The sequence below is a fragment of the Scyliorhinus canicula genome, chromosome 2 (assembly GCF_902713615.1).
Source record: "Scyliorhinus canicula chromosome 2, sScyCan1.1, whole genome shotgun sequence".
Classification (NCBI taxonomy): domain Eukaryota; kingdom Metazoa; phylum Chordata; class Chondrichthyes; order Carcharhiniformes; family Scyliorhinidae; genus Scyliorhinus; species Scyliorhinus canicula.
This window is the reverse complement of record NC_052147.1, coordinates 8,639,163-8,663,980: the sequence shown is the minus strand read 5'-3', so window position 1 is coordinate 8,663,980 and position 24,818 is coordinate 8,639,163. Positions and strand designations below refer to the sequence as shown.

General features: G+C 47.9%; 1 protein-coding gene across 3 annotated transcripts in view; it reads right to left on the bottom strand.

Annotated features, from left to right (window-relative positions):
• The window catches only part of rps6ka5 (ribosomal protein S6 kinase, polypeptide 5), a 264,579-nt gene that overhangs the window by 31,377 nt on the left and 208,384 nt on the right, over positions 1-24,818 (bottom strand). For all 3 annotated transcript variants that reach the window (XM_038773338.1, XM_038773347.1, XM_038773355.1), the window contains one exon: positions 18,638-18,731. In XM_038773338.1, the coding sequence (XP_038629266.1) occupies positions 18,638-18,731 (94 nt within the window). The remainder of the gene's footprint in view (positions 1-18,637; positions 18,732-24,818) is intronic.

Genomic DNA, 24,818 nt, shown 5'->3' with positions numbered 1-24,818 from the left:
CAAAGATCTGTCTATCCTGGCCTTAAATGTATTCAATGATGCAGCATCAACAACCCTCCGGGGTAGAGAATTCCAAAGATTCACAAACCTTTGACTCAGTAATTTCTCCTCACCTTAGTCCTAAATTATCTGCTCCTTATCCTGAGGCTGTGCCTCGTGTTTACTTTCCTTTAAAATGTTTTTTAAATTTTTATTTAAGAGTACCCAATTATTTTTTTCCAATTAAGGGGCAATTTAGTGTGGCCAATCGACCTATGCTGCACATCACTGGGTTATGGGGGTGAGACCCCCAGACACGAGGAGAATGTGCAAACTCCACACAGACAGTGACCCATGTCGGGATTGAACCCGGGTCCTCAGCGCCGTGAGGCAGCAGCAGTGCTAACCACTGCGCCACCGTGCTGCCCGCAACGCCCCTGTGTTTTACATTCCCCGAACAATGGAAACAATATCTCGGCATCCACGCCATCAAACCTCTTCAGTAGGTTGCCCATCATTCTTTTAAACTCAAGAGAATATAAGTCCAATTTACTCAGCCTCTCATCATAGGGAACCCCTCATCCCAGGGACCAAGTAAACCTTCACTGTGCTGCCTGCAATGCAATCCTTCCTTAAATGTGGAGACCAAAACTGCACACAGTATTCCAATGTGGTCACATCAAAACCCTTTACAACAGTAGCAAGACTTCTCTATTCTTGTACTTCAATTCCTTTACAATAAAGGCCAACATGCCACTTGCTTACTTAATTGCATGCCAACTTCCTGCATTCCTTGTACAAGCACACCCAAGTCTCTTTGAACATCAGCACTTAAAAGTTTCTCACTTTTTAAGAAGTATTCTGCTTTTTTATTCTTTTGACCGAAATGAATAACTTCACACTTCTCTATATTATACTTCATCTGCAATTTTGTTGGCCACTCACTTAACCTGTCTATATCTCTTTGCAGTCTCTCTGTGTCCTCCCCACAGCTTATCTTTCACCTCGCTTGATATCATCAACAAACTTGTGTGGTAAGAATGTTACTTGCCACTTATCAGCCCAAGTCGGAATATTGTCCAGATTTTGCTGCATTGCAGGAATTTCAGGAGTGGTGAATAATGCTGGACATTGTGCAGTCATCAGTGAAAATTCCCACTTCTGACCTCATGATTATTATCTGCAAAGGAAGAATGTGCAGGGCTACAGAAAAATGGTGGGGAAATGGCACCAGGTGAATTACTCCCTTGGAGAGTCATCATAGACACAATGGGCCAAATGGCGTCCTGTGCTGTAACTATTTTGTGATTCTGTGATATTGGAGGGAAGGTCACTGATTAGAGCTGAAAATGATTGGGCCTTTGGCACTGGGCTGAAGAAATTCTGCAGCAATATCCTGGACTAAAATGACTGGCCTCCAATGGCCACAACTGCTAGGTTTGACTTCAATCAGTGGAGAATTTTTCATCTGGTTTTCACTGACTTCAATTCTGCTGGGGCTCCTTGGTGTCAAACTCATTTAACTGTTGCCTTGATATCAAGCTTCCTTCTCAAGTTCAGTTCTTTTGTCCAACCTGTAATCAGGTCTAGAGCTGCTTGGCCCTGACAGGACTCAAGCAAAGTATCAGTGAAGTTGTTGCTCAGCAAGTGTTGATTGATAATAGCTTCCATCACTTTGCTGATGACTGAGAATAGACCAATGGGGCAGTACTTGGCTGGATGATTTGTCCTATTTATTTTGGACCTCACACACCTGGGAAATGTACCACAATTGTTGGGTAGATGCCAGTGTTGTAACTATACTGGAACAGCTTGGCTATGGGTGCACAAGTACTCTATGTTATGAAAACGCCATTGTCTTTGCTGTGCCTCTTGAAATAATGTTTAGGAAATCAAATTGTCTAAAGACTAGCCTCTGTGATGTTGGGGACCTGAGGAAGAGAGCAAGATGCATCATCCACTTAGCACTTCTAGCTGAAGTTGCAAAAATTTCAGCCTTGTTGTATTTACTGATATGTTGGCCTCTCACATCATTGAAGATAAGGATGGTTTTAGAACTTCTTCCTCCACTGTGACTGGATGTGTAGGACTGAATAGCTCTGATCAGATCCATTGGTTGTAGGATTGCTTAGCTCTGTTTACGGTATGTCGCTGTAGCATGTATGTAGCAGGTATATGACCCCATGTTGTACCTTCAACAGGTTGGCACTTAATTTTTAGGTATGCCTAGTGCTGCTCCTGGCATACTTTCCTTAACCACCTATTGAACCAGGGTTGATCCCTTGGCTTGATGGTAATGAGATAAATAGGGGTGTGAGGTTACAGATTGCAGATGAATACTACTGATGGCCCATGGAGCTTCTTGGATGCCCAGTTTTGAGCTGTTAGATCTATTCTGAGTCTATCCAATTTTGTACGGTGGTAGCGCCACAAAACACGATGGAGAGTGTCTTTAGTGTGAAGATAGGCGTTTGTTTCCACAAGGATGGAGCATTGGACACTCCTACCAATACTAAGGTGGATAGGTCGATTGGTGAGGATTCAGTCATGACTTTCCTACTCGTCAGTTCTCTCATCATCTGCCAGTCTGGTAGTTATGTCCTTCTCGACTCAGTCAGCTACTTCAATACAGGTGCTACCGAACTATTCTTGGTGTCCCACCCAGAGTACTTTCTGTGCCCCTGCTGCCCTCAGAGCTTCTTCCAAGTCATGTCAGCTGAGGGGCGGAGATAGGTCATAATCAACAGGGGATTTCCTTGCCTGTTTTGAGATGATGCCATGACACTTTATGGGATTTGGAGTCAATGTTGCGGGCTCCCAAGCCACTCCCTCCTGACTGTATACATTATGCCACCACCTCTGACAGGTCAGATCGTATGCAGGAATAGTGATAAGAGGAGTCTGGGGCATTGGCTGTAAGGTATGATTCCGTGAGTATGGCTATCCCAGCTTGTTGCATGATTAGTTTATGGACACCTCTCCATATTGGCACTGTTTGGTGAGGATGGCTTTGCAGGATTAATTGGACAGGGTATGTTGTGCCTTTGTCACTTCTGATGCTTAGGTCGACGCTGGGTAATATGTCCAGTTTTACTGTTATTCAACTTTTCAATAGAGGTTCTGATACAAATAAGTGGCTTGCCAGGCAATTAAGAGCCAACTATATTGCTGTGGGAATCACACGTGGGCCAGACCAGTTGAGGATGGCAGATTTTCTTCCCTAAAGAACATTAGTGAACCACATGGATTTTTTACACCAATCAACAACGGTTGCATGGTCAGCATTAGACCTTTAATTCCAGATTTTTAGTTTCATCATTATTATCAATGACACTGGCATTTCATTCTAGATTTTTTTAATTTATTGAATTAAAATTTTTTCAGCTGCTCTGGTGGGATTAGAATTTATGTCCTTGGACCATTAGTTTAGGTCTCTGGTTACTAGTCAAGTAACATAATCATTATGCTACCATCGCCATTGATGGCAAAGCAATTTCTATAAATCAGCTTGAAATATCGAAATGGAGAAAAAAAACAACAATAATTCACGTAAAATAATCCAATGCTCACAATTCTTTCTATTTGTTGCTGGCTAATGTCACTGGAAAGCACTCATTTCATGTGCAAATTTTCATTCAGGAAATTATCACAGTGAGGGGTACACTTCTGACTAAAACTAAAGCCATATCTCTAAACCAAGCACTTCATGGGCTCTACAGGTGAAAGGGAATTAGTTGTCTTGATGTTGTGAATATTATATTTCCCATTAAAGAACATCTTTATTAGACTTTTGTCCACTGTGTACGTTTCCTTGGCTGCAAAAAAATACTTTTCACTGTACTTCAGTACATGTGACAATAAAGAAATCAAATCAAATATCAAATCAAATCGTATAGAATATTAGGTTGTACAAAAAATGACATGTATCTGCATTGTTTAGTGACTGAGGGAAATTTAGTGAACAAGAGGATTCCCATAGAATCCCTACAGTACAGAATGAGGCATTTGGCCTATCAGGTCTGCACCGACCCTGTGAAAGAACACTCCACCTAGTCCCACTCCCTCGCCCTATCCCTGTAACTCCGCACATTGATCTGCACATTGTTGGACACTAAGGCATAGCCTGCACATCTTTGGACTGTGGGAGGAAACTGGAGCACCCGGAGGAAACCCACACAGACATGGGGAGAAGGTGCAAACTCCACACAGACATTACCCAAGGCCGGAATGAAGCCGGGCACTGTGGGAGGCAGCAGTGCTAACCACTGTGCCACCAGATTGTCATCAGATTCCACAAGATCAGGTTAAAATAAAGAAAATGCTTATTTTTTTTATTGTTTATATTTGGTCTTAACGTAAATACAATTTTATGCATCTTTGTAAAGTAAATAACTGATACTGTTTTATTGCAAATACTTGACAGGTCTATCTTAATATTGCACAGGGCTAATCTACCTTATTTTGTGTTTAGAAACAAACCAGGTCTCATTTACTATTTAGAAAGCACAAATCTACAGAATGAACCGGTCGAACATGCTGTGATGAACTTAATTTGGTTAGTTCAGATATTTCAAAATTAAGAAGAGTTTTGACAGAGTAACAAGGGAGAAATTGTTTCCAGGCAACAATATCAGTAAGCAGTTGAGATTACTCGCCAAAGAACAAGTGAGGGAGAGATGATGAGAATTTTGTTTTGCAGCTAATTGTTATGGTCCGAAATGCATTGCCTGAAAGGTGGTGGAAACAGGTTGAATATAAATTCACAAAAGGAATTGATTTTATACTTGAATAGCAAAAATGTGCAGGACCATGGACAAAGCACAGAGGGGTGAGACAAAACAGATAACTCTCTCAGAGAACTGACACAGGCATGATGGGCTGGATTCTCCGATTCTGGGGCAATGTCCCCACGCCGGCGTGGGAACGGTGAAAAAATAGCGTGAAACGGCATCAATTCCTCATTTTGCGGGGGGCTAGCATACCAGCAGCGTAGAATTGCCGGGTCTGTGGCCGCACATGCGCATGACGGTGGCCTGCAGCGGCCGCGTCGTGCTACATGGCGGAGGCCGCATGCGGACCCGGTCCGTAAAATAGTGCCCTCCCTTTGGCCGGCCTGCGTGCCCCGGAACAACCCCCCCACAGTGCACCCAACTCCTAATAAAGCCCCCCTGCCCGCGGATCGCCCCTCCCTCGACTGTGGCGGTGCTGGACTGAGTCTGCAGCCGCCACGCCGAGTTCTCAACAGAACACAGCGCCCAGCTACATTCCGGTCTTGGGTAACGTCTGTGTGGAGTTTGCACCTTCTCCCCATGTACGTGTGGGTTTCCTCCGGGTGCTCAAGTTTCCTCCCACAGTCCAAAGGCGTGCAGGCTATGCTCAATTACCCCTTAGTGTCTAACAATATGCAGATCAATGGGCGGAGTTACGGGGATAGGGCGAGGGAGTGGGCCTAGGTAGAGTGTTCCTTCACAGGGTCAGTGCAGACTTGATAGGCCGAATGGCCTCCTTCTGCACTGTAGGGATTCTATGGGAATCCTCTTGTTCATTAAATTTCCCTGAGGCACAAAACAATGCAGATACATGCCAACTCTTGTACGACCTAATATTCTATATGATTTGATTTTTGATTTGATTGACTTTTTGTACACGTACCGAGTTCCCGGTTGAGGGCGGAGCATCAGGGGGTGGGCCTCAGGCAATGTCCTGAGGTCGTTGATACGGCACGTTTTGGAGGGGGTGGAGCATCGCCAAAGCGGCACCGCCCCCGATTTGGTTGGGAACTGTGATTCTCCGGCCGATCGGCGAATGTGATTTCGGTGTCGGCGACCGGAGAATCCAACCCGATGTGTCCTTCTGTGGTGTAAGTTTCTATCATTCTCAGTGGAAGTTGCCTCCCCCAAAGGAAGACAGGAAGAGGAAGTGTGAGGGTCAGAAAGGCAGCAAGCACAAACCAGGGTGCTGTAGTCACTTGGCAGGGATTGCTGTGATATAATTCAGAGAAAATAGAGCTGAAATATCAAGTGAGGCTGGATGGGAGGGGAGAGAAATTGTTCTCAGGATGAATTGCAGGAAATTGCTCCTGCTTACTGAAAATGATTGTGCATGTAGAAAGATTGCATTTTTTTAAACAGCATGAGACATAAAGCAAGGGCTAATGCAATTCAAGGTGAAAATTAATAGGATTATTTATGACAAGGTAGAGGCTACGCGGAAATGAAACAACGAATAAAACCACTGAAAATGTAGTTACAATTCCTGTAGGTTTTTCAGCTTCCAGTCACAGGCTGAACATATCAAGGACACATCTTTACAATAGCTGCAGAATCTTATCATGTAGGAGTGATGCAGCTCATACCGTTTACTGATATCAGGGTAGCTTTATGGACGTATTAAACCATTTCCTGCATAATACTGTCACAAAATGAAACAGAATAAAAGTGTAAGCTTAACAAATTCTGTTATGAGATTTTTTCTGAAACTAATTGATTTCCCGAGGTGTTGTTCACAAGTATTGAAGATGAATTTGAATTTTTTTAGGTAAGCACATACAGGAGACAGGGGGCACGATTTAATGGATACATTTCTGTGTCAATTTGGGTGTGATTGCGGGGCTGTTTCTCGACGGTTGCGGTGGCAAGATCGCAGCTCGTACTTAACGACACTTAGTGCCAGAAATGAGCCCCTACGAGCTTCTCGCCATTACTGACTGTCTTGCCTTCTGATTCGCCAGACTCATGCCTCAGTGTCTCGCCACTAACTACAGGGAGCTGCTTTTAAGCGCTCCCTCACCACTCACTCCCAGTCAACACAGCAGCATGGCAGTGGGCAGGCCTACTCCTTGCTTTGCGATGTCGACCTGACCAGGCTTTTTGACGCCGTCGATGAGAGACGGGATATCCTTTTCCCAGAGGGAGTTGGAGGGCCAGCAGCAGTGGCTGTCAGTGCGGGAAGGATGACAAGGAGGACCAGCCTCTAATGGTGGAAGAATACCAACAGCCTCCACCGAGCTGCAAGGGTAAGTTACCACCTCTGTCCTGGCATTAGTTCCGCCTACCATTCCTCAAATTTGTCTGTTTTGGAGAGGTGAGGATCCACTTCCCCTTCACCCAGATGCCCGGTCTCAAAATGATCCTTCTCTCTCACTGACCACATGTCCATTTTCTCAGAGGATCACTATTTGATGGGTCTGGACCATCCAGAATCGTCCCCCTGCTACCCAAGAGACCACCTCAAAGGAGAGCTCCGCAGAGACCACCATGGAGGTGTCACAACTATCCACCACTTCCACCAGGACAGAGACACACACATCTTGGGTGACATTAGTGGACAGGCTTCTGGGACACAATCTGGTTGGCACCACACAGTTGCTGCTGCACATCAGGTGGAGGCAGGAACATCCAAGGTAGGCAGCAATCAGATGCCGAATCCCAGGACCAGTCAGATGCAGAGCATTTGGACAAGGTTATCCCAGAGCTGATGGAGATATTAGCTCTGCATCATGGCCGTGAGATTCAAGAGATTCAGAAGGGGAAGTCAGGAGATTCAGGAGAGGAGCAGCTGTTCCCCTTAGTTGAAGGGTCAGTTACGAGGGGCACAAGTTCAAGGTCAGGGGCAGGAGGGATTTGAGGAAAAACCTCAATACTCAGAGGGCGGTGACGGTCTGGAATACATTGCCTGGGAGGGTATTAGAGACGGTTTGCCTCACATCCTTTAAAAAGTACCTGGATGAGCACTTGGCATGTCATAACATTCAAGGTTATGGACCAAGTGCTGGCAAATGGAATTAGGTAGGCAGGTCAGGTGTTTTTCATGCGTTGGTGCAGACTCGATGGGCCGAAGGACCTCTTCTGTGCTGTGATGTCAGCGACATTCCAGCAAGTGCACAGCCGATTGGAGGAGTCCCAAAGGCTATGGGTAAAGGAGATGATGTTGGCAATACCTGGCATCGAGGCCAACACTGCTAGGGTGATGGCCACAGTGGAAAGCCCAGAGCATCTTGAGTGGTGATGTCCAAAGCATGGCTCAGTCTGTGACGACCATGGTTGAGGGCATTGACATCATGTTCCAGTTGATGTGGGACATGTCCCAGACGCAGCTGGACATTGCAGAAACACTTCAGAGCACGGCCGTGGTTCCCAATTTCAAAATGTCATGCCTGATACATGTGAAGCCTCTGTCACATTAATCTTCACAGCAGTCCTGTCTGCACCCCTTGTGGACCTCCGCTACCCCCTGCAGACCCTGTTCAGAGAATGGGCGTGAGCGTGCTGTCCGCAGAAAGACAGGAATCAGAGTCACTGAGGAGCATCGCTGAGGGTGCCGACACCATGGTGCAGACAATGGGGAGCCTCCACGACTGTCAGTGCCAGATGGTGTAGAGCCATCTGGAGCTCATTCCAACTGCCCCTCCATCCTATGGAGAGCCCCAGGGCCCTACAGGCACCATTAGGGAGCAGAAAGTGCAGGAGACCACCAAGGGGCCTGCCACGAAGGAGTCAACAGCGGCCTCCAGTTCTTCTGAAACCTCCTCCTGACACCAGTGCATCTCATGGGCAGTGGGCAGAACATGGTGGCACAGTGAAGCCAGCGACACCAGTAGGTCCTCGGCCCTCCGGCTCCAGGCCATCCAAAGGACGTCCGCCAAGGGCATCAAAGGCCACAGTGTGTGAAAAACAGCAGGCTGCCTCCATCTCTGATGTGCATTCTGGGCACGAGCCGGCGCACTATCTGTAGCCAGGAGGGTTGGAAATGTCAAAGGTTCCCAATTTCAAAATGTCATGCCTGATACATGTGAAGCCTCTGTCACATTAATCTTCACAGCGGTCCTGTCTGCACCCCCTGTGGACCTCCACTACCCCCTGGGCACAGTGCTTCAAGATCGATGGCCCCGATGCAGACCCTGTTCAGAGAATGGGTGTGAGCGTGCTGTCCGCAGAAAGACAGGAATCAGAGTTTGGCATAAAGTGAGGAGAACCAGGTCTTACCTCACAGCGAGTGAACATCATTCTCCTGCCTTATATATTGATCCGCTGACAATGCCGACACAGGTCTATCACCCAGACCTTGGAAGGGTGGAACAGGGCAGCCTCAAGGGAGAGGATGCGGGTTGGACACGCGTTGAATATTCAGGGATGGAACCCCTTCCTGTTAATGGGGGGACACTCCCTGATACCCCAGTGCACACAAGATGGAATACATGCCATCGATTTTCCCCTGGACCTGGGACATCCCGACGATGGCGGAGAATCCTGCAGCCCGGGCATTTTGGTGGGCTTGGTCCAGTTCAGATTTAATATATCCTGCTGACTGGGCATACAGGACAACCGTAACCTCACTGATGCACTTGTGGGCTAGTCCATACAAATCCCCGCTCGAGCCCTGGAATGAACCGGTGAAGGTCAGGGCTGTGGTGACCTTCACAGCCACCGAGAGCAGGTGTCCTCCTCCTCTACGGGTTGCCAAGTCTGCGAGGATATGGCAACAGGTGCCACACTGTCTCTTTGTTGAGACGGAATCTCCTGCGATGCATGCTGTCCGTCTTCTCCCCGAAAGATCAACCGTGCCTGTACACCGTGGGCCGACGCTGGTGTCCCCATGGCCCGATGGGCAGCCGGGTCTTTAGGGTGTGCAGTGGTTCTGTAAGGAATTGGAGAAGGAGGTAGACCGACAATCAGTTTGGGTTTCTACCCCGGGACCCTCAAATACCCCAAGCGTCCCCCATCCTTACATGTCCTGCCTTCCAGTGCCATCCAGTGAGCCAGTTGTGTTGGAAAACCTTGCTCTGCACCCTCACCCCCAGCTACAGCAGGGCCCCTAGACCTCAGACCCCTGCCAGGACATTAGGGAGGCTGTGCTCAGGTACCCTCCCATGATCCACACGCTCACCTTTTAATAATAATAATCGCTTATTGTCACAAGTAGGCTTCAATTAAGTTAGGTGAAAAGCCCCCAGTCGCCACATTCTGGCGCCTGTTCAGGGAGGCTGGAACGGGAATTGAACCCACGCTGCTGGTCTTGTGCTGCATTACAAGCCAGCTGTCTTAGCCCACTGTGCTAAACCAGCCCCTTGGATATTCCCAGTGCTGAAGCCCAGCTTGAGTGTTTGATTGTTGGCTGCTGCCTCTATTATGCTGACGCTTCTCGAGGTCAGGCAAAGTGTTCAGCCTTTAAAGTTTGATTGAAATGCGATGCAATAATCATCGTCTGAAACATGACACGTGTACCCACGAGAAGTCACTTCAGAATATTTTGTTTATTCAACGGTCAACTATGTAATATTCTACATATCGCACTAACCATCAAACAACAAGGAAAGGTCACTGTTCCATATTGCTACCAATACAAAGCCAAATCAGCCCATTTTCACAAAAAAACAAACACACGGAATCACCCCTCACAGGTTCCTCAACAGAAATGGAGGATAAGCCTGAGAATGTGTTATCATGTCCAGAACTTTGTCATAGAAATGATCTGTCCATCAATGTGTTACTTGTTCCACGTATCAGAGCCATTCTCCGCCCAGAAGCCGCAGATGTGCAGGCCCCTCCCACACGGCCCAATCTCACCGCAACCAAATCCTGGCATCCACATATTCCACTGGCGCTCAAGGTGCAGTTCAACATCCTTGTCTTCCAGCTTCCTGTGATGAAGTGCCAGTTACATACAGCACTCACCGCACCAACAACAAAGCATCAGCAACCTGTGAAAGCATTTCTTCAACAATGTTAGCAGGTGGCCCAGTTGGATCAATGTTGCGCACCAGGTCCCGCTGCGTTTTCTTGCCTCAAACCGGATTGCCTTCTGGACTTATACGTCGCCCTGAGCCCGGCGTTCCAGCACTCATGTATTTAGAAAAATTGTCCTACTTTCCGGCTACATAAAAGCCACAGCAGCCTCCAGGCATTTGCAGCCACCAGCAGGAGCAAGCAGCAAACACAACCTGCAGCTGTGAAATGCTCTCACAACTAACAAGGCCAATTCCTTATTAGCAATAGCCTGCAGCTGTGAAGCTAGAGGCTGCTCACAATCAAAGTATATAACTTTGATATATAAGTATTCAGTATATAACTAAGATCAGGGCTATGTCCTTGAAGTGTTTTAGGGCAGACTGGCAACATCTGCAGTTGCCCCTATTATGGATATCCAAAATATTTAAATATGGCTTTAAGGACTCACAGAAGAAAAGCCCTTCACTATTCCCGTCCCCATTGGCCCAGGAGCAACCCTCGACCTTGAACACGTCAGCTCCCTCACTAAGCCCGGTCCACCTTTTCCCCTTCGAGCACTGATGTAGCAGCTCCGGCACCCTTGAGTTGCATGCCCGGAAATAGAAATTGCTACTCACCTCAGTTCCCCTCAGTAGCCATTGCGCCAGATTCACATTTTTAAAAAGGAGTACTAAACAACGCCTGTGTGATTTCTCACTGGGGAGCCGGTTAATTCCCAGGATGCCGTTACATTCAAATTCAATCTCACGAATGAGAGTAAAATTAATGCAAATTGGGGTTAATGATAGGCTCGCCATATTTGGTAGAGATATTAGATAGCAAACTGATTTGTGCTTGGCCTTTCCCGCTAATTAACCGGCACGCCCAGATCTGCGCCGTGTGTAACAGCGTGATTAAATCACGGCCAGGGAATTATGCAAGCATTGTTCTGATTTGCGTTTGGCCTTTCCCGCTAGCTAACCGGCACGCCCAGAGCCGTGGCGGATGTAACAGCGTGATTAAATCACGCCCAGGGAATTATGTAAGCATTGTTAAAGGGGTAAGACAGGTGCACAAGTCTAAAAGGCAGGAGGCTGATTATACAAGGGATAAGGAAGAAAGGGGAAAGGGAGGAAGAGGAGGGTGAGTTATCTCTGCTTCGGAAATTCAGTGTGAGGGGTGGGCATTTCCAATGAAAATGCAGTTTGGGGGTGGAGCATTGAATAGGAAATACAATTGTGGAAAGTTTCCACGAAAAAGATATGTAAAGCTGGTTAGGGGTTATCTTTGAAGGGAACTGCTGGGTAAAAGTTATCCTCAGCAAGAGAAAATGCAGCCAGCTGTGAGCAGTAGAGACAGGGGAAGATCTAACTAGAGGACCATGAATGGGAATTTAAGCCAGCTAGGTGAGTGGAAGCTGAAATATAGTGCCGGGGAAATGAGGAAGTGGCAAGCAGAAGGATAGAACTCGGAGAGATAAAGAAAGAAGGTGTGGTGGAGAGCTTGTAGAGGGAGTGATGGGATTGAGAGTGCGGCAAGAGTATATGGGAACCAAGAGGCACAGAGGGGCGGAAAAAGTGTCAACGGGGAATTTCACTGCTGGGAATGGGAATAGCCTGTTTTACCCTTGTGAAAGTGTCACGTCATTTTTAATCTTAGTGATAATGGTGAGGATGCTGGTGGATAATATTTGTTTTGGCAGGGGATGGAGAGACAGGGGATGGAGAGACAGGGGATGGAGAGACAGGGGAATGAGAGACAGGGGATGGAGAGACAGGGGATGGAGAGACAGGGGATGGAGAGACAGGGGATGGAGAGACAGGGGATGGAGAGACAGGGTAATGAGAGACAGGGGATTGAGAGACAGGGGATGGAGAGACAGGGTAATGAGAGACAGAGGATGGAGAGACAGGATGGGGAGACAGGGGATGGAGAGACAGGGGATGGAGAGACAGGGGATGGAGAGACAGGGGATGGAGAGACAGGGGATGGAGGGACAGGGGATGGAGAGACAGGGGATGGAGAGACAGGGGGTTGAGAGACAGGGGGTGGAGAGACAGGGGGTGGAGAGACAGGGGGTGGAGAGACAGGGGATGGAGAGACAGGGGAATGAGAGACAGCGGGTGGAGAGACAGGGGTTGGAGAGACAGGGGAATGAGAGACAGGGGATAGAGAGACAGGGGATGGAGAGACAGGGGATGGAGAGACAGAGGATGGAGAGACAGGGGATGGAGGGACAGGGGATGGAGGGACAGGGGATGGAGAGACAGGGGATGGAGGGACAGGGGATGGAGGGACAGGGGATGGAGAGACAGGGGAATGAGAGACAGGGGGTGGAGAGACAGGGGATGGAGAGACAGTGGTTGGAAAGACGGGATGGAAAGACAGGGGGTGAAGAGACAGGGGATGGAGAGACAGAGGATAGAGAGACAGGGGGTGGAGAGACAGGGGATGGAGAGACAGGGGATGGAGAGACAGGGGATGGAGAGACAGGGGGTGGAGAGACAGGGGGTGGAGAGACAGTGGGTGGAGAGACAGGGGGTGGAGTGACAGGGGATGGAGAGACAGGGGAATGAGAGACAGGGGAATGAGGGACAGGGGATGGAGAGACAGGGGATGGAGAGACAGGGGTTGGAGTGACAGGGGGTGGAGAGACAGAGGATAGAGAGACAGGGGGTGGAGAGACAGGGGATGGAGAGACAGGGGATGGAGAGACAGGGGATAGAAAGACAGGGGGTGGAGAGACAGGGGATGGAGAGACAGGGGGTGGAGTGACAGAGGATGGAGAGACAGGATGGAGAGACAGGGGGTGGAGTGACAGGGGGTGGAGAGACAGTGGGTGGAGAGACAGGGGGTGGAGTGACAGAGGATGGAGAGACAGGATGGAGAGACAGGGGGTGGAGTGACAGGGGGTGGAGAGACAGTGGGTGGAGAGACAGTGGGTGGAGAGACAGGGGGTGGAGAGACAGGGGATGGAGAGACAGGGGGTGGAGAGACAGGGGGTGGAGAGACAGGGGGTGGAGAGACAGGGGGTGGAGAGACAGGGGGTGGAGAGACAGTGGGTGGAGAGACAGTGGGTGGAGAGACAGGGGGTGGAGAGACAGGGGATGGAGAGACAGGGGGTGGAGAGACAGGGGGTGGAGAGACAGGGGGTGGAGAGACAGGGGATGGAGAGACAGGGGGTGGAGTGACAGGGGAATAAGAGACAGGGGGTGGAGAAAGAGGGGATGGTGGGACAGGGGATTGAGAGACAGGGGATGGAGAGACAGGGGGTGGAGAGACAGGGGATGGAGAGACAGGGGATGGAGAGACAGGGGATGGAGAGACAGGGGATGGAGAGACAGGGGATGGAGAGACAGGGGATGGAGAGACAGGGGATGGAGAGACAGGGGATGGAGAGACAGGGGATGGAGAGACAGGGGATGGCGAGACAGTGGATGGAGAGTCAGGGGATGGAGAGACAGGGGGTGGAGAGATAGGGGATGGAGGGACAGGAGATGGAGAGACAGGGGATAGAAAGACAGGGGATGGAGAGACAGGGGATGGAGAGACAGGGGATGGAGAGATAGGGGATGGAGGGACAGGAGATGGAGAGACAGGGGATAGAAAGACAGGGGATGGAGAGACAGGGGATGGAGAGACAGGGGATAGAGAGACGGGGTGGAGAGACAGGGGAATGAGAGACAGAGGATGGAGAGACAGTGGAATGAGAGACAGGGGAATGAGAGACAGGGGATGGAGAGACAGGGGAATGAGAGACAGGGGAATGAGAGACAGGGGATGGAGAGACAGGGGATGGAGAGACAGGGGATGGAGAGACAGGGGGTGGAGAGATAGGGGATGGAGGGACAGGAGATGGAGAGACAGGGAATAGAAAGACAGGGGATGGAGAGACAGGGGATGGAGAGACAGGGGATGGAGAGATAGGGGATGGAGGGACAGGAGATGGAGAGACAGGGGATAGAAAGACAGGGGATGGAGAGACAGGGGATGGAGAGACAGGGGATAGAGAGACAGGGCGTGGAGAGACAGAGGATGGGGAGACAGTGGAATGAGAGACAGGGGAATGAGAGACAGGGGATGGAGAGACAGGGGAATGAGAGACAGGGGAATGAGAGACAGGGGATGGAGAGACAGGGGATGGAGAGACAGGGGATGGAGAGACAGGGGATGGAGGGACAGGGGATGGAGAGACAGGGGATGGAGAGACAGGGGATGGAGAGACAGGGGATGGAGAGACAGGGGATGGAGAGACAGGGGATGGAGAGACAGGGGATGGAGAGACAGGGGATGGAGAGACAGGGGAATGAGAGACAGAGGAACGATAGACAGGGAAATGAGAGATAGGGAAATGGGAGAATGGATGGAGACACAGGGGAATGAGAGATAGGGGAATGAGAGACAGGGGAATGAGAGATAGGGAAATGTGAGAATGGATGGAGAGACAGGGGATGGAGAGACAGGGGATGGTTTCTCATCAGCTTAGTGAGGAGATAAATCTCAATTCAGAAATATCGTCCTCAGCATCTCAACTCCTGTAAAATTTGCAGTTGTATCATGTTCCAAGATATTTCAGGCCAATTAATTACTTTGAAACACTGTCTTTGTTGCTTTGTAAGTACAGTATATAAGAACATAAGAACATAAGAACTAGGAGCAGGAGTAGGCCATAAGGCCCCTCGAGCCTGCTCCGCCATTCATTGAGATCATGGCTGATCTTTTGTGGACTCAGCTCCACTTTCCGGCCCGAACTCCATAACCCTTAATCCCTTTAAAAAAACTATCTATCTTTATCTTAAAAACATTTAACGAAGGAGCCGCAACTGCTTCACTGGGCAAGGAATTCCATAGATTCACAACCCTTTGGGTGAAGAAGTTCCTCCTAAACTCAGTCCTAAATCTACATCCCCTTATTTTGAGGCTATGTCCCCTAGTTCTGCTTTCACCCGCCAGTGGAAACAACCTGCCTGCATCTATCCTATCTATTCCCTTCATAATTTTATATGTTTCTATAAGATCCCCCCTCATCCTTCTAAATTCCAATAAGTACAGTTCCAGTCTACTCAACCTCTCCTCGTAATCCAACCCCTTCAGCTCTGGGATTAACCTAGTGAATCTCCTCTGCACACCCTCCAGCGCCAGTACGTCCTTTCTCAGGTAAGGAGACCAAAACTGAACACAATACTCCAGGTGTGGCCTCACTAACACCTTATACAATTGCAACATAACCTCCCTAGTCTTAAACTCCATCCCTCCAGCAATGAAGGACAAAATTCCATTTGTTTTCTTAATCACCTGTTGCACCTGTAAACCACTTTTTGTGACTCATGCACAAGCACACCAAGGTCTCTCTGCACAGCAGCATGTTTTAATATTTTATCATTTAAATAATAATCCCTTTTGCTGTTATTCCTACCAAAATGGATAACCTCACATTTGTCAACATTGGATTCCACCTGCCAGACACTAGCCCATTCACTTAACCTATCCAAATCCCTCTGCAGACTTCCGGTATCCTCTGCACTTTTCGCTTTACCACTCATCTTAGTGTCGTCTGCAAACTTGGACACATTGCACTTGGTCCCCAAATCCAAATCATCTATGTAAATTGTGAACAATTGTGGGCCCAACACTGATCCCTGAGGGACACCACTAGCTACTGATTGCCAACCAGAGAAACACCCATTAATCCCCACTTTGCTTTCTAATAATTAACCAATCCTCTATCCATGCTACTACTTTACCCTTAACGCCATGCATCTTTATCTTATGCAGCAACCTTTTGTGTGGCACCTTGTCAAAGGTTTTCTGGAAATCCAGATATACCACATCCATTGGCTCCCCGTTATCTACCGCTCTGGTAATGTCCTCAAAAAATTCCACTAAATTAGTTAGGCAGGACCTGCCCTTTATGAACCCATGCTGCGTCTGCCCAATGGGACAATTTCCATCCAGATGCCTCGCTATTTCTTCTTTGATGATAGATTCCAGCATCTTCCCTACTACTGAAGTTAAGCTCACTGGCCTATAATTACCTGCTTTCTGCCTACCTCCTTTTTTAAACTGTGGTGTCACGTTTGCTAATTTCCAATCCACCGGGACCACCCCAGAGTCTAGTGAATTTTGGTAAATTATCACTAGTGCATTTGCAATTTCCCTAGCCATCTCTTTTAGCACTCTAGGATGCATTCCATCAGGGCCAGGAGATTTGTCTACCTTTAGCCCCATTAGCTTGCCCATCACTCCCTCCTTAGTGATAACAATCCTCTCAAGGTCCTCACCTGTCATAGCCTCATTTCTATCAGTCGCTGGCATGTTATTTGTGTCTTCCACTGTGAAGACCGACCCAAAAAACCTGTTCAGTTCCTCAGCCATTTCCTCATTTCCCATTATTAAATCTCCCTTCTCATCCTCTATAGGACCAATATTTACCTGAGCCACTCTTTTTTGTTTTATGTATTTGTAGAAACTTTTACTATCTGTTTTTATATTCTGAGCAAGTTTACTCTCATAATCTATCTTACTCTTCTTTCTAGCTTTTTTAGTAGCTTTCTGTTGCCTCCTAAAGATTTCCCAGTCCTCTAGTCTCCCACTAATCTTTGCCACTTTGTCTGCTTTTTCCTTCAATTTGATACTCTCCCTTATTTCCTTAGGTATCCACGGTTGATTTTCCCTCTTTCTACTGTCCTTCCTTTTTGTTGGTATAAACCTTTGCTGAGCACTGTGAAAAATTGCTTGGAAGGTTCGCCACTGTTCCCCAACTGTATCACCATAAAGTCTTTGCTCCCAGTCTACGTTAGCTAGCTCTTCTCTCATCCCATTGTAATCTCCTTTGTTTAAGCACAAAACACTAGTGTTTGATTTTACCTTCTCACTCAGGTGAATCACCTGAGGAAGGAGCAGTGCTCCGAAAGCTAGTGTTTGAAACAAACCTGTTGGACTTTAACCTGGTGTTGTAAGACTTCTTACTGTGCTCACTATTTACAAGGCACAAGTCAGGAGTGTAATAGGATACTCTCCACTTGTCCAACAACACTCAAGACGCTCAACACCATCCAGGACTAAGCAGCCTGCTTAATTGCTCCCCCTTTCACAAATGTTCAATCCGTCCACCCCCAATGAACAGTAGTAGCCTTATGTACCATCTACAGGATTCACTGCAGGAACTCACCAAGGTTCTTTGAGCAGCACCTTCCAAACCCACGGCCACTACCATCTAGAAGGACAAGAGCAGCAGATACCTGGGAACACCAACACATGAAGATTCCCCTCCAAGTCACTCACCATCCTGATATGGAAATTTATCGCCATTCCTTCACTGTCGCTGGGTCAAAATCCTGGAATTTCCACTTTAACAGCACTGTGGCTGTATCTACCCCGAGGGGTTGCAACAGTTCTGGAAGGAAGCTCACACTACCTTCTCAAGGGCACTTAGGGACGGGCAATAAATGCTGGTCGAGCCAGTGACGACAACTTCCCGTAAATCAATTTTAAAAAATAGGTCCCACAGACAATAGTAACATAAATAATCTGATAATCAATTTTGCTTCGTATTGGTTGAAGAATAAATGACACTGGAAAACATCAACTGTTTCTCAAGATGTTCCGTTGTGTCTTCTATATCCACCTAAGGGGCAGACCGCATGTTGGTTTAATGCCACATCTAAAGGATGAAACCCCAAAGCTAGAAACGACTGTGCGCTCTCCCTTCCATTTATAGTGCCACAGCCTCTGAAATGTCAGCTGAAACGCATATTGTTTCCTCAAAGTAGAATTATTGGCGCTCGTGGTTCTTGAGCTCGGAGACCACTCTCGCCCTTTTATCATCAGATGACACCCACCAAGTTAACAGGATAGGATTATACTACACTTGCTACTGGAAGGCCTAGTGCATTGAACAAAGGATCTTTTAGTGCCTGATTGCCAAGCCACACAGTACTTTTGTAATATACCTGGTCATGATGAACATCATGCAGTTTTACAATGTTAGGGTGTCCTTCACACAGCTTCAGAGCTGCAATCTCCCTTTGAGTGTTTGCTTCCATTCTGTAAAAATGTAATGAAAAAGTATTATTTGTTGAACAAACTGGAATACAGAGGAACAAACAAAAACACTTATAACTCCAGACTAGAAATATTGGCCGGAATTCTCCGGCTGTTCGCTGGCAGCAGGATTCTCTGGTCCCGCCCATTATCTTTAAATTGTTTAATATTGAAACCAAAGTGGAGACCCATCAATCTGCACATGCCACAATGTAAAGATCTGTGCCAACCTCTATCTTCCTGCCCACATCTCGACCCTGCCACTTCTTCTGGCCTTTCTCCACTACCGCTCAGCCCTATCCAGTTTCACTGGTTCCAGTTATTATAATTATGCTTTTTGTCAGCTCCATTGTTCCCTGATAAGAAAAATAAAAGCACTCAAAGGAACATATGATTAAAATGTCACCTACAATTTATGGTTCATTTTCAAATCTATGGGTACAACATTCAACTAGTGGCACTGAAGATAATCACTCTCTTAATTAATTGAACTGTATTCAACCGTCTGCAACATCTGTTCTGGCACCTGCGCTAAGTGCGATTATACACAGAGCTTGGTGAGAAATTGCTTGAAGGCTTGCTGATGGCAATGGTGCTATAACGTAATAAAGGAAGGAAATAAATTTAGTGGATTTTATAAATGGTGAGTTAAGTGTTAAAGTGATGTCTCATATTTTTCTGGGAATAAGCTATCTTAGCATTTGGAAAGGACCGCCCCCTCCACTCCACCAGATACACTCCTCAAGCCTTCCCAAGAGCCCTTTCTCCTCTTCACATGGTATGTCCTATGCAAGCACAGGAGATTCAAAACTAAATTTTTTACCCTCTCCCTTCTCACTGTCCAATGCCTAAATATGCCTTTCAGGTGAAACAGCGATTTACTTGTACCTCTTTCAATTTCAAATATTGGGCGGAATTGGCCAGAATTTTGCAAAGTGTCAGGCTTGCACAAGTGCTGACTAGTGCCGGGAGCAGTGCCAGGGTACTGTCCAGGCATGTCCCTCTACCCTCTCAGGGGGTGTACTTACCTCTGCGTCCCTGGAGGGATCCCCTCGACTGCCTTACGTTCGGCCCAACCTGTTATAAACCTTGCTGATATGACGTGAATATTTATTGAGGGGGATCGAGGAAAATTGGGAAACCTGGGGCGAAATTCTCCCCTACCCGGCGGGGCGGGGGGTCCCGGCATAGCGGAGTGGCGCCAACCACTCCGGCATCAGGCCTCCCCAAAGGTGCGGAATTCTCTGCACCTTTAGGGGCTAGGCCCGCGCTGGAGTGGTTGGCGCCACTCCGCTATATCGGGACATGCCGATCGGCGGGGCGTGATTCCCGCTCCCGCCGATTCCTGGGTGGCGGAGAATTCCGGCAACGGCGGGTTTACGCCGGCCTCGGGCGATTCCCCGTCCCTGCAGGGGGGTCGGAGAATTCCGCCCCTGATCTCCGGCAAGAATCGTGTTTCCCAATTCTTGCAAAATTCCGCGGGCCTCAAGATCCTGCCCAATGTATTTGCTGCCCATAATGTGGTTCCCTCCAGAAACTCAGATAAGGTGACCATTTAACAGAACACCTGTTTAATCCATAAGAGTGATCTCAAGCTTCTGGTCACCTGTAATTTTCATTCTCCACCCACAACCACTCTGACCTCTCTATAATTGGCCTCCTGACTGTTCCAATGAAGTTTAATGTAAACTTGAGGAACAGCACCTCAATTTTCAATGAGGTATTTTACAGCATTCCAGCTTCTGCATGGAATTCAACTATTTCCGATGATAATTTCTGCCCAATTATTTTTTCTTTGTGTTTGTGTTTTGATGGCACCTGAAGGTATTGATTCTACTATCCCCATTTACATCTGCACCGCACCAACTTTTCCATTACCACTTCCTTTTACCTTGCACCATCATCCTCATGTCCAATCTCTCTTGTCTTCAACCCAATCAAAAGTCCTTTCCTGCCAGTTAGCCTGCTGAAAAATATATATTTTTAAATATACTAATTTTTATGGGATGTGGGCTTCGCTGCTCAGACCAGCATTTGTTGACCATCCCTAATTGCCCTTGAGAAGGTGGTGCCTTCTTGAACCGCTGCAGTCCATCTGATGTAGGTACACCCACAGTTCTGTTAGGGAGGGAGTTCCAGACTTTTAAACCAGCGACAGTGAAGGAACAGCGATATATTTCCCAGTCAGGATGGTGAGTGACTTGGAGGGGAACTCCCGGTGGTAGTGTGCCCATGTATTTGCTGCTCTTGTCTTTTTAGATGGTAGTGATTGTGGGTTTGGAAGTGCTCCAGAAGGAGCCATGGTGAGTTCTTGCAATGCATCTTGTAGATGGTACACACTGCTGCTACTGTGTGATGGTGATGGAGGTTGTGAATGTTTATGGAAGGCATGCCAATCAAGCTAGCTGCTTTGTCCTGGATGGTGTTGAGCATCTTGAGTGCTGTTGGAACTTCACTCATCCAGGGAAGAGCATTCCATCACACTCCTGACTTGCACTTTGTAGGTGATGAACAGGCTTTGGGGAGTCAGGAGGTGAATTACTCGCCGTAGAATTCCTCGCCTCTGACCAGCTCTGTCTGGTAGTCACAGTGTTAATATGGCTAGGAGTTCACTTTCTGGTCAATGGTAGATAATAATATCTACAGGGTATTGATAGTGGCGGATTCAGTGATGGTAATGCCAATGAATGTCATGGGCGATGGTTTGATTTGCTCAAGTGGTCATTGCTTGGCACTTGTGTGGTGGAAATATTACTTGCCATTTGTTAGCCCAAGCCTGGATATTGTCCAGGTCTTGTTGCATTTGCATGTACATTGCTTCAGTGTCTGAGGAGTCGTGAACAATGCTGAACATTGTGCAATCATCAGCGAACATTCCCACTTCTGACCTTATGTTGGAAGGAAGGCCATTGATGAAGCAGCTGAAAATGGTAGGGCGATGACGACACTACCCTGAGGAACCTCTGTAGTGATGACAACGGACTGAGATGACTGACCGCTGGCTTTGAAAGCAGACCAAGGCAGGCCAGGAGCAGGGTTCAATTCCCGTACCAGCCTCCCCGAATAGGCGCCGGAATGTGGCGACTAGGGGCTTTTCACAGTAACTTCAATTGAAGCCTACTTTTGACAATAAGCGATTTTCATTTTCATCTTGCTTTGGGCTTGGTATGACTCCAACCAGTAGAGTTTCCCCCTGATTCCTATTGACTCCAGTTTTGCTGAGGCTTCTTGATGCCATACTCAATCAAATGCTCCTTGATGTCAAGGGCAGTCACTCTCATCTCAGCTCTGGAGTTTAGCTCTTTTGTCCTTGTTTGAACAAAGGCTGTAATGAGATCAGGAGCTGAGTGACCCTGGCAGAACCCAAACTGAACATCAGTGAGCAGGTTATTGCTAAGTGCCACTCTGATAGCATTATTGATAACCCCTTCCATCACTTTACTTATGACTGAGAGTCGACTGATAGGGTGATAATTGGTCGTGATGCATTTGTCCTGCTTTTTATGTACAGGACATTGCAAGGTTGATGTATTGGAACAGCTTGGCTAGGGGTGCGGCAAGTTCTGGAGCACATGTCTTCAGTTTTATTGCAGGAATATTGTCAGGGGTCATAGCCTTTGCAGTATCCAGTGCCTTCAGCCATTTCTTGAGAACACGTGAGGTGACTCAAATTGGCTGAAGACTGACATCTGTGATATTGGGGACCTCTGGAAGTGACAGAGATTGATTATCCACTTGCTATTTCTGATTGAAGATTATTGCAAATGCTTCAGCCTTGACTTTTGCACTGGTGTACTGGGCTCCTCCATCATTGAGGATGGGGACATTTGTGGAGCCTCCTCCTCCAGTGAGCTGCTTAATTGTCCACCACCAATCACGTCTGGATGTGGCAGGACAACAGAGCTTAGATCTGATCCGTTGGCTGTGGGTTTGCTTAACTCTATCACTTGCTGCTTATGTTGTTTGGCACACAAGCAATCGTGTGTTATAGCTTCACCAGGATGACACCTCGTTTTTCAGTATGCTGGTGCTGCTCCTGACATTCCCTCTTGTACTCTTCATTGCACCAGGGTTGATCCCCTGGCTTAGTATATTGGTAGAGAGGTGGGATATGCTGGGCCATGAGGTTGCAGATTGTGGCTGACTACAATTCTGCTGCTGCTGATGGCCCACAGCGCCTCATAAATGCCCAGTACTGAGCTGCTAGATCTGTTCTGAATCTATCAATTTAGCACAATGGAGGGTATCCTCAATGTGAAGTTGGGACTTTGTAACTGCAAGGACTGTACGGTGGTCACTCCTACTGATACTGTCATGGAGAGATGCATCTGTGGCAGACAGATTGGTGATAATGTTTTTCCTTCTTGCTGGTTCCCTCACCACCTGTCGCAGAGTTAGTCTAGCAGCTATGTCCTTTAGGGCTCGGCCAACTCAGTCAGTAGTGCTGCTACTGAGCCATTCTCGGTGATGGACATTGAACCCCCACACCCAGAGTATATTCTGTGCCCTTGCCATCCTCAGTGCTTCCTCCAAGTGGTGTTCAACATGGAGGACGTATTGATTCATCAGCTGACGGTGGACGGTACATGGTAATGAAGGTTTCCCTGGAATCGGTATTGGGGACTCCCAGAGCAACTCACTCCCGACTGTATACCACTGTGCCATCACGTCTGTGCTCAGTCCTGCTGGTGGGACAGGACTTACCCAGATATGGTAATAGTCAACATTATTTGTAAGGTGAGTATGACTATCTCAGGCTGTTGCTTGACTAGTTTGTGAGACAGATCTCTCAATTTTGGCACAAGGAGGGCTTTGCAGAATCACATGTTGTTGTTTCCAATGCATTGGTCAATGTTAAGGTGGTCTGTCTAGCCTTTTTATTGTCTTTGTATTAGTTTTGATAAAACTGAGTAGCTTGCTAGGCCATTTCAGAGGGCATTTAAGAGTCAACCACATTGCTGTGGGTCTGGGTCACAGACCAGGTAAGGATGGCAGATTTCTTTCCCTAAAGGACATTAGTGAACCAGGTGGGTTTTTATGACAATTGACAATGGTTTCATGGCCATCATTAGACTTTTAATTCCAGGGGCTGGATTCTCCGATCCTGGGGCTATGTCCACGTCTGGTCTTACGACCAGAGAGTCGGCGCCGCCTCCGCACCGATCCTCCATCCGGTGGGGGGGGGGCCAGCAGCCACGCAGCGTAAAGCCTCGTTTGGCCACGTCTGTAGTCACGCAAGCGCACAGCGCCAGCTGCGCCGTGCAACATGGCACCAACCACACGTGGACCCGGCCTGCCAAAAACTGCCCCCTGTAACCAGCCTCGTCACCCCCCCCCCCCCCCACCACCAGTCCCCCCAGCCCCCGCCAAAGCCCCCCTGCCAGCGGAACGGCTCTCCCCTCACTGCTGGACTCAGTCCGCAGCCGCCATGCGAGGTCCCTGAAAGCTGTGAGGACACGCGCCCCATGCCGTTGGGGACTCGGCCCATCGGGGGCAGCACATCAGGGGAGGGCTGCGGGTGAAGTCCTGAGGCTGCCCATACAGCGTGCGGCGTACCCGGGCACTATTTTTGAGGGGGTGGAGCACAGCAAAAACGGTGCCGCTCCCAATTCTGGTGTAAATGGGGATTCTCCGGCCAATCGCCGAACGCGATTTCACCGTCGGCGATCACAGAATCCAGTGCCGGGATTCAATTTCCATCATCTACCATGGTGGGATTTGAACCCAGGACCCCAGAGGATTACCCTAGGTCTCTGGATCACCAGTCAAGTGGCAATACTGCTACGCCACCACTTTCCTGTTCCATCTCCAACATTTTACAGTTCTGACAAAAGATCGCCAACTTGAAACGTTAATTTTTTTCAGTCTCCTCAGCTGCTGCCAGACTTGCTAAATATTTCCAGCATTTTATATTTAGTGTTTACACTTAATCCATTCCAGAACAATCATCCCTCTTTGATCTTTAGAGCTCAAGTGAACTTCCACAACATGTAAAGTGTAGATAACTTGTCAAGTACATAAAATCTCAAATTTAGGAATTATTGTAAAGTATTTTAGATATTAGAGGGCAAATGTTTATCATCACTATTT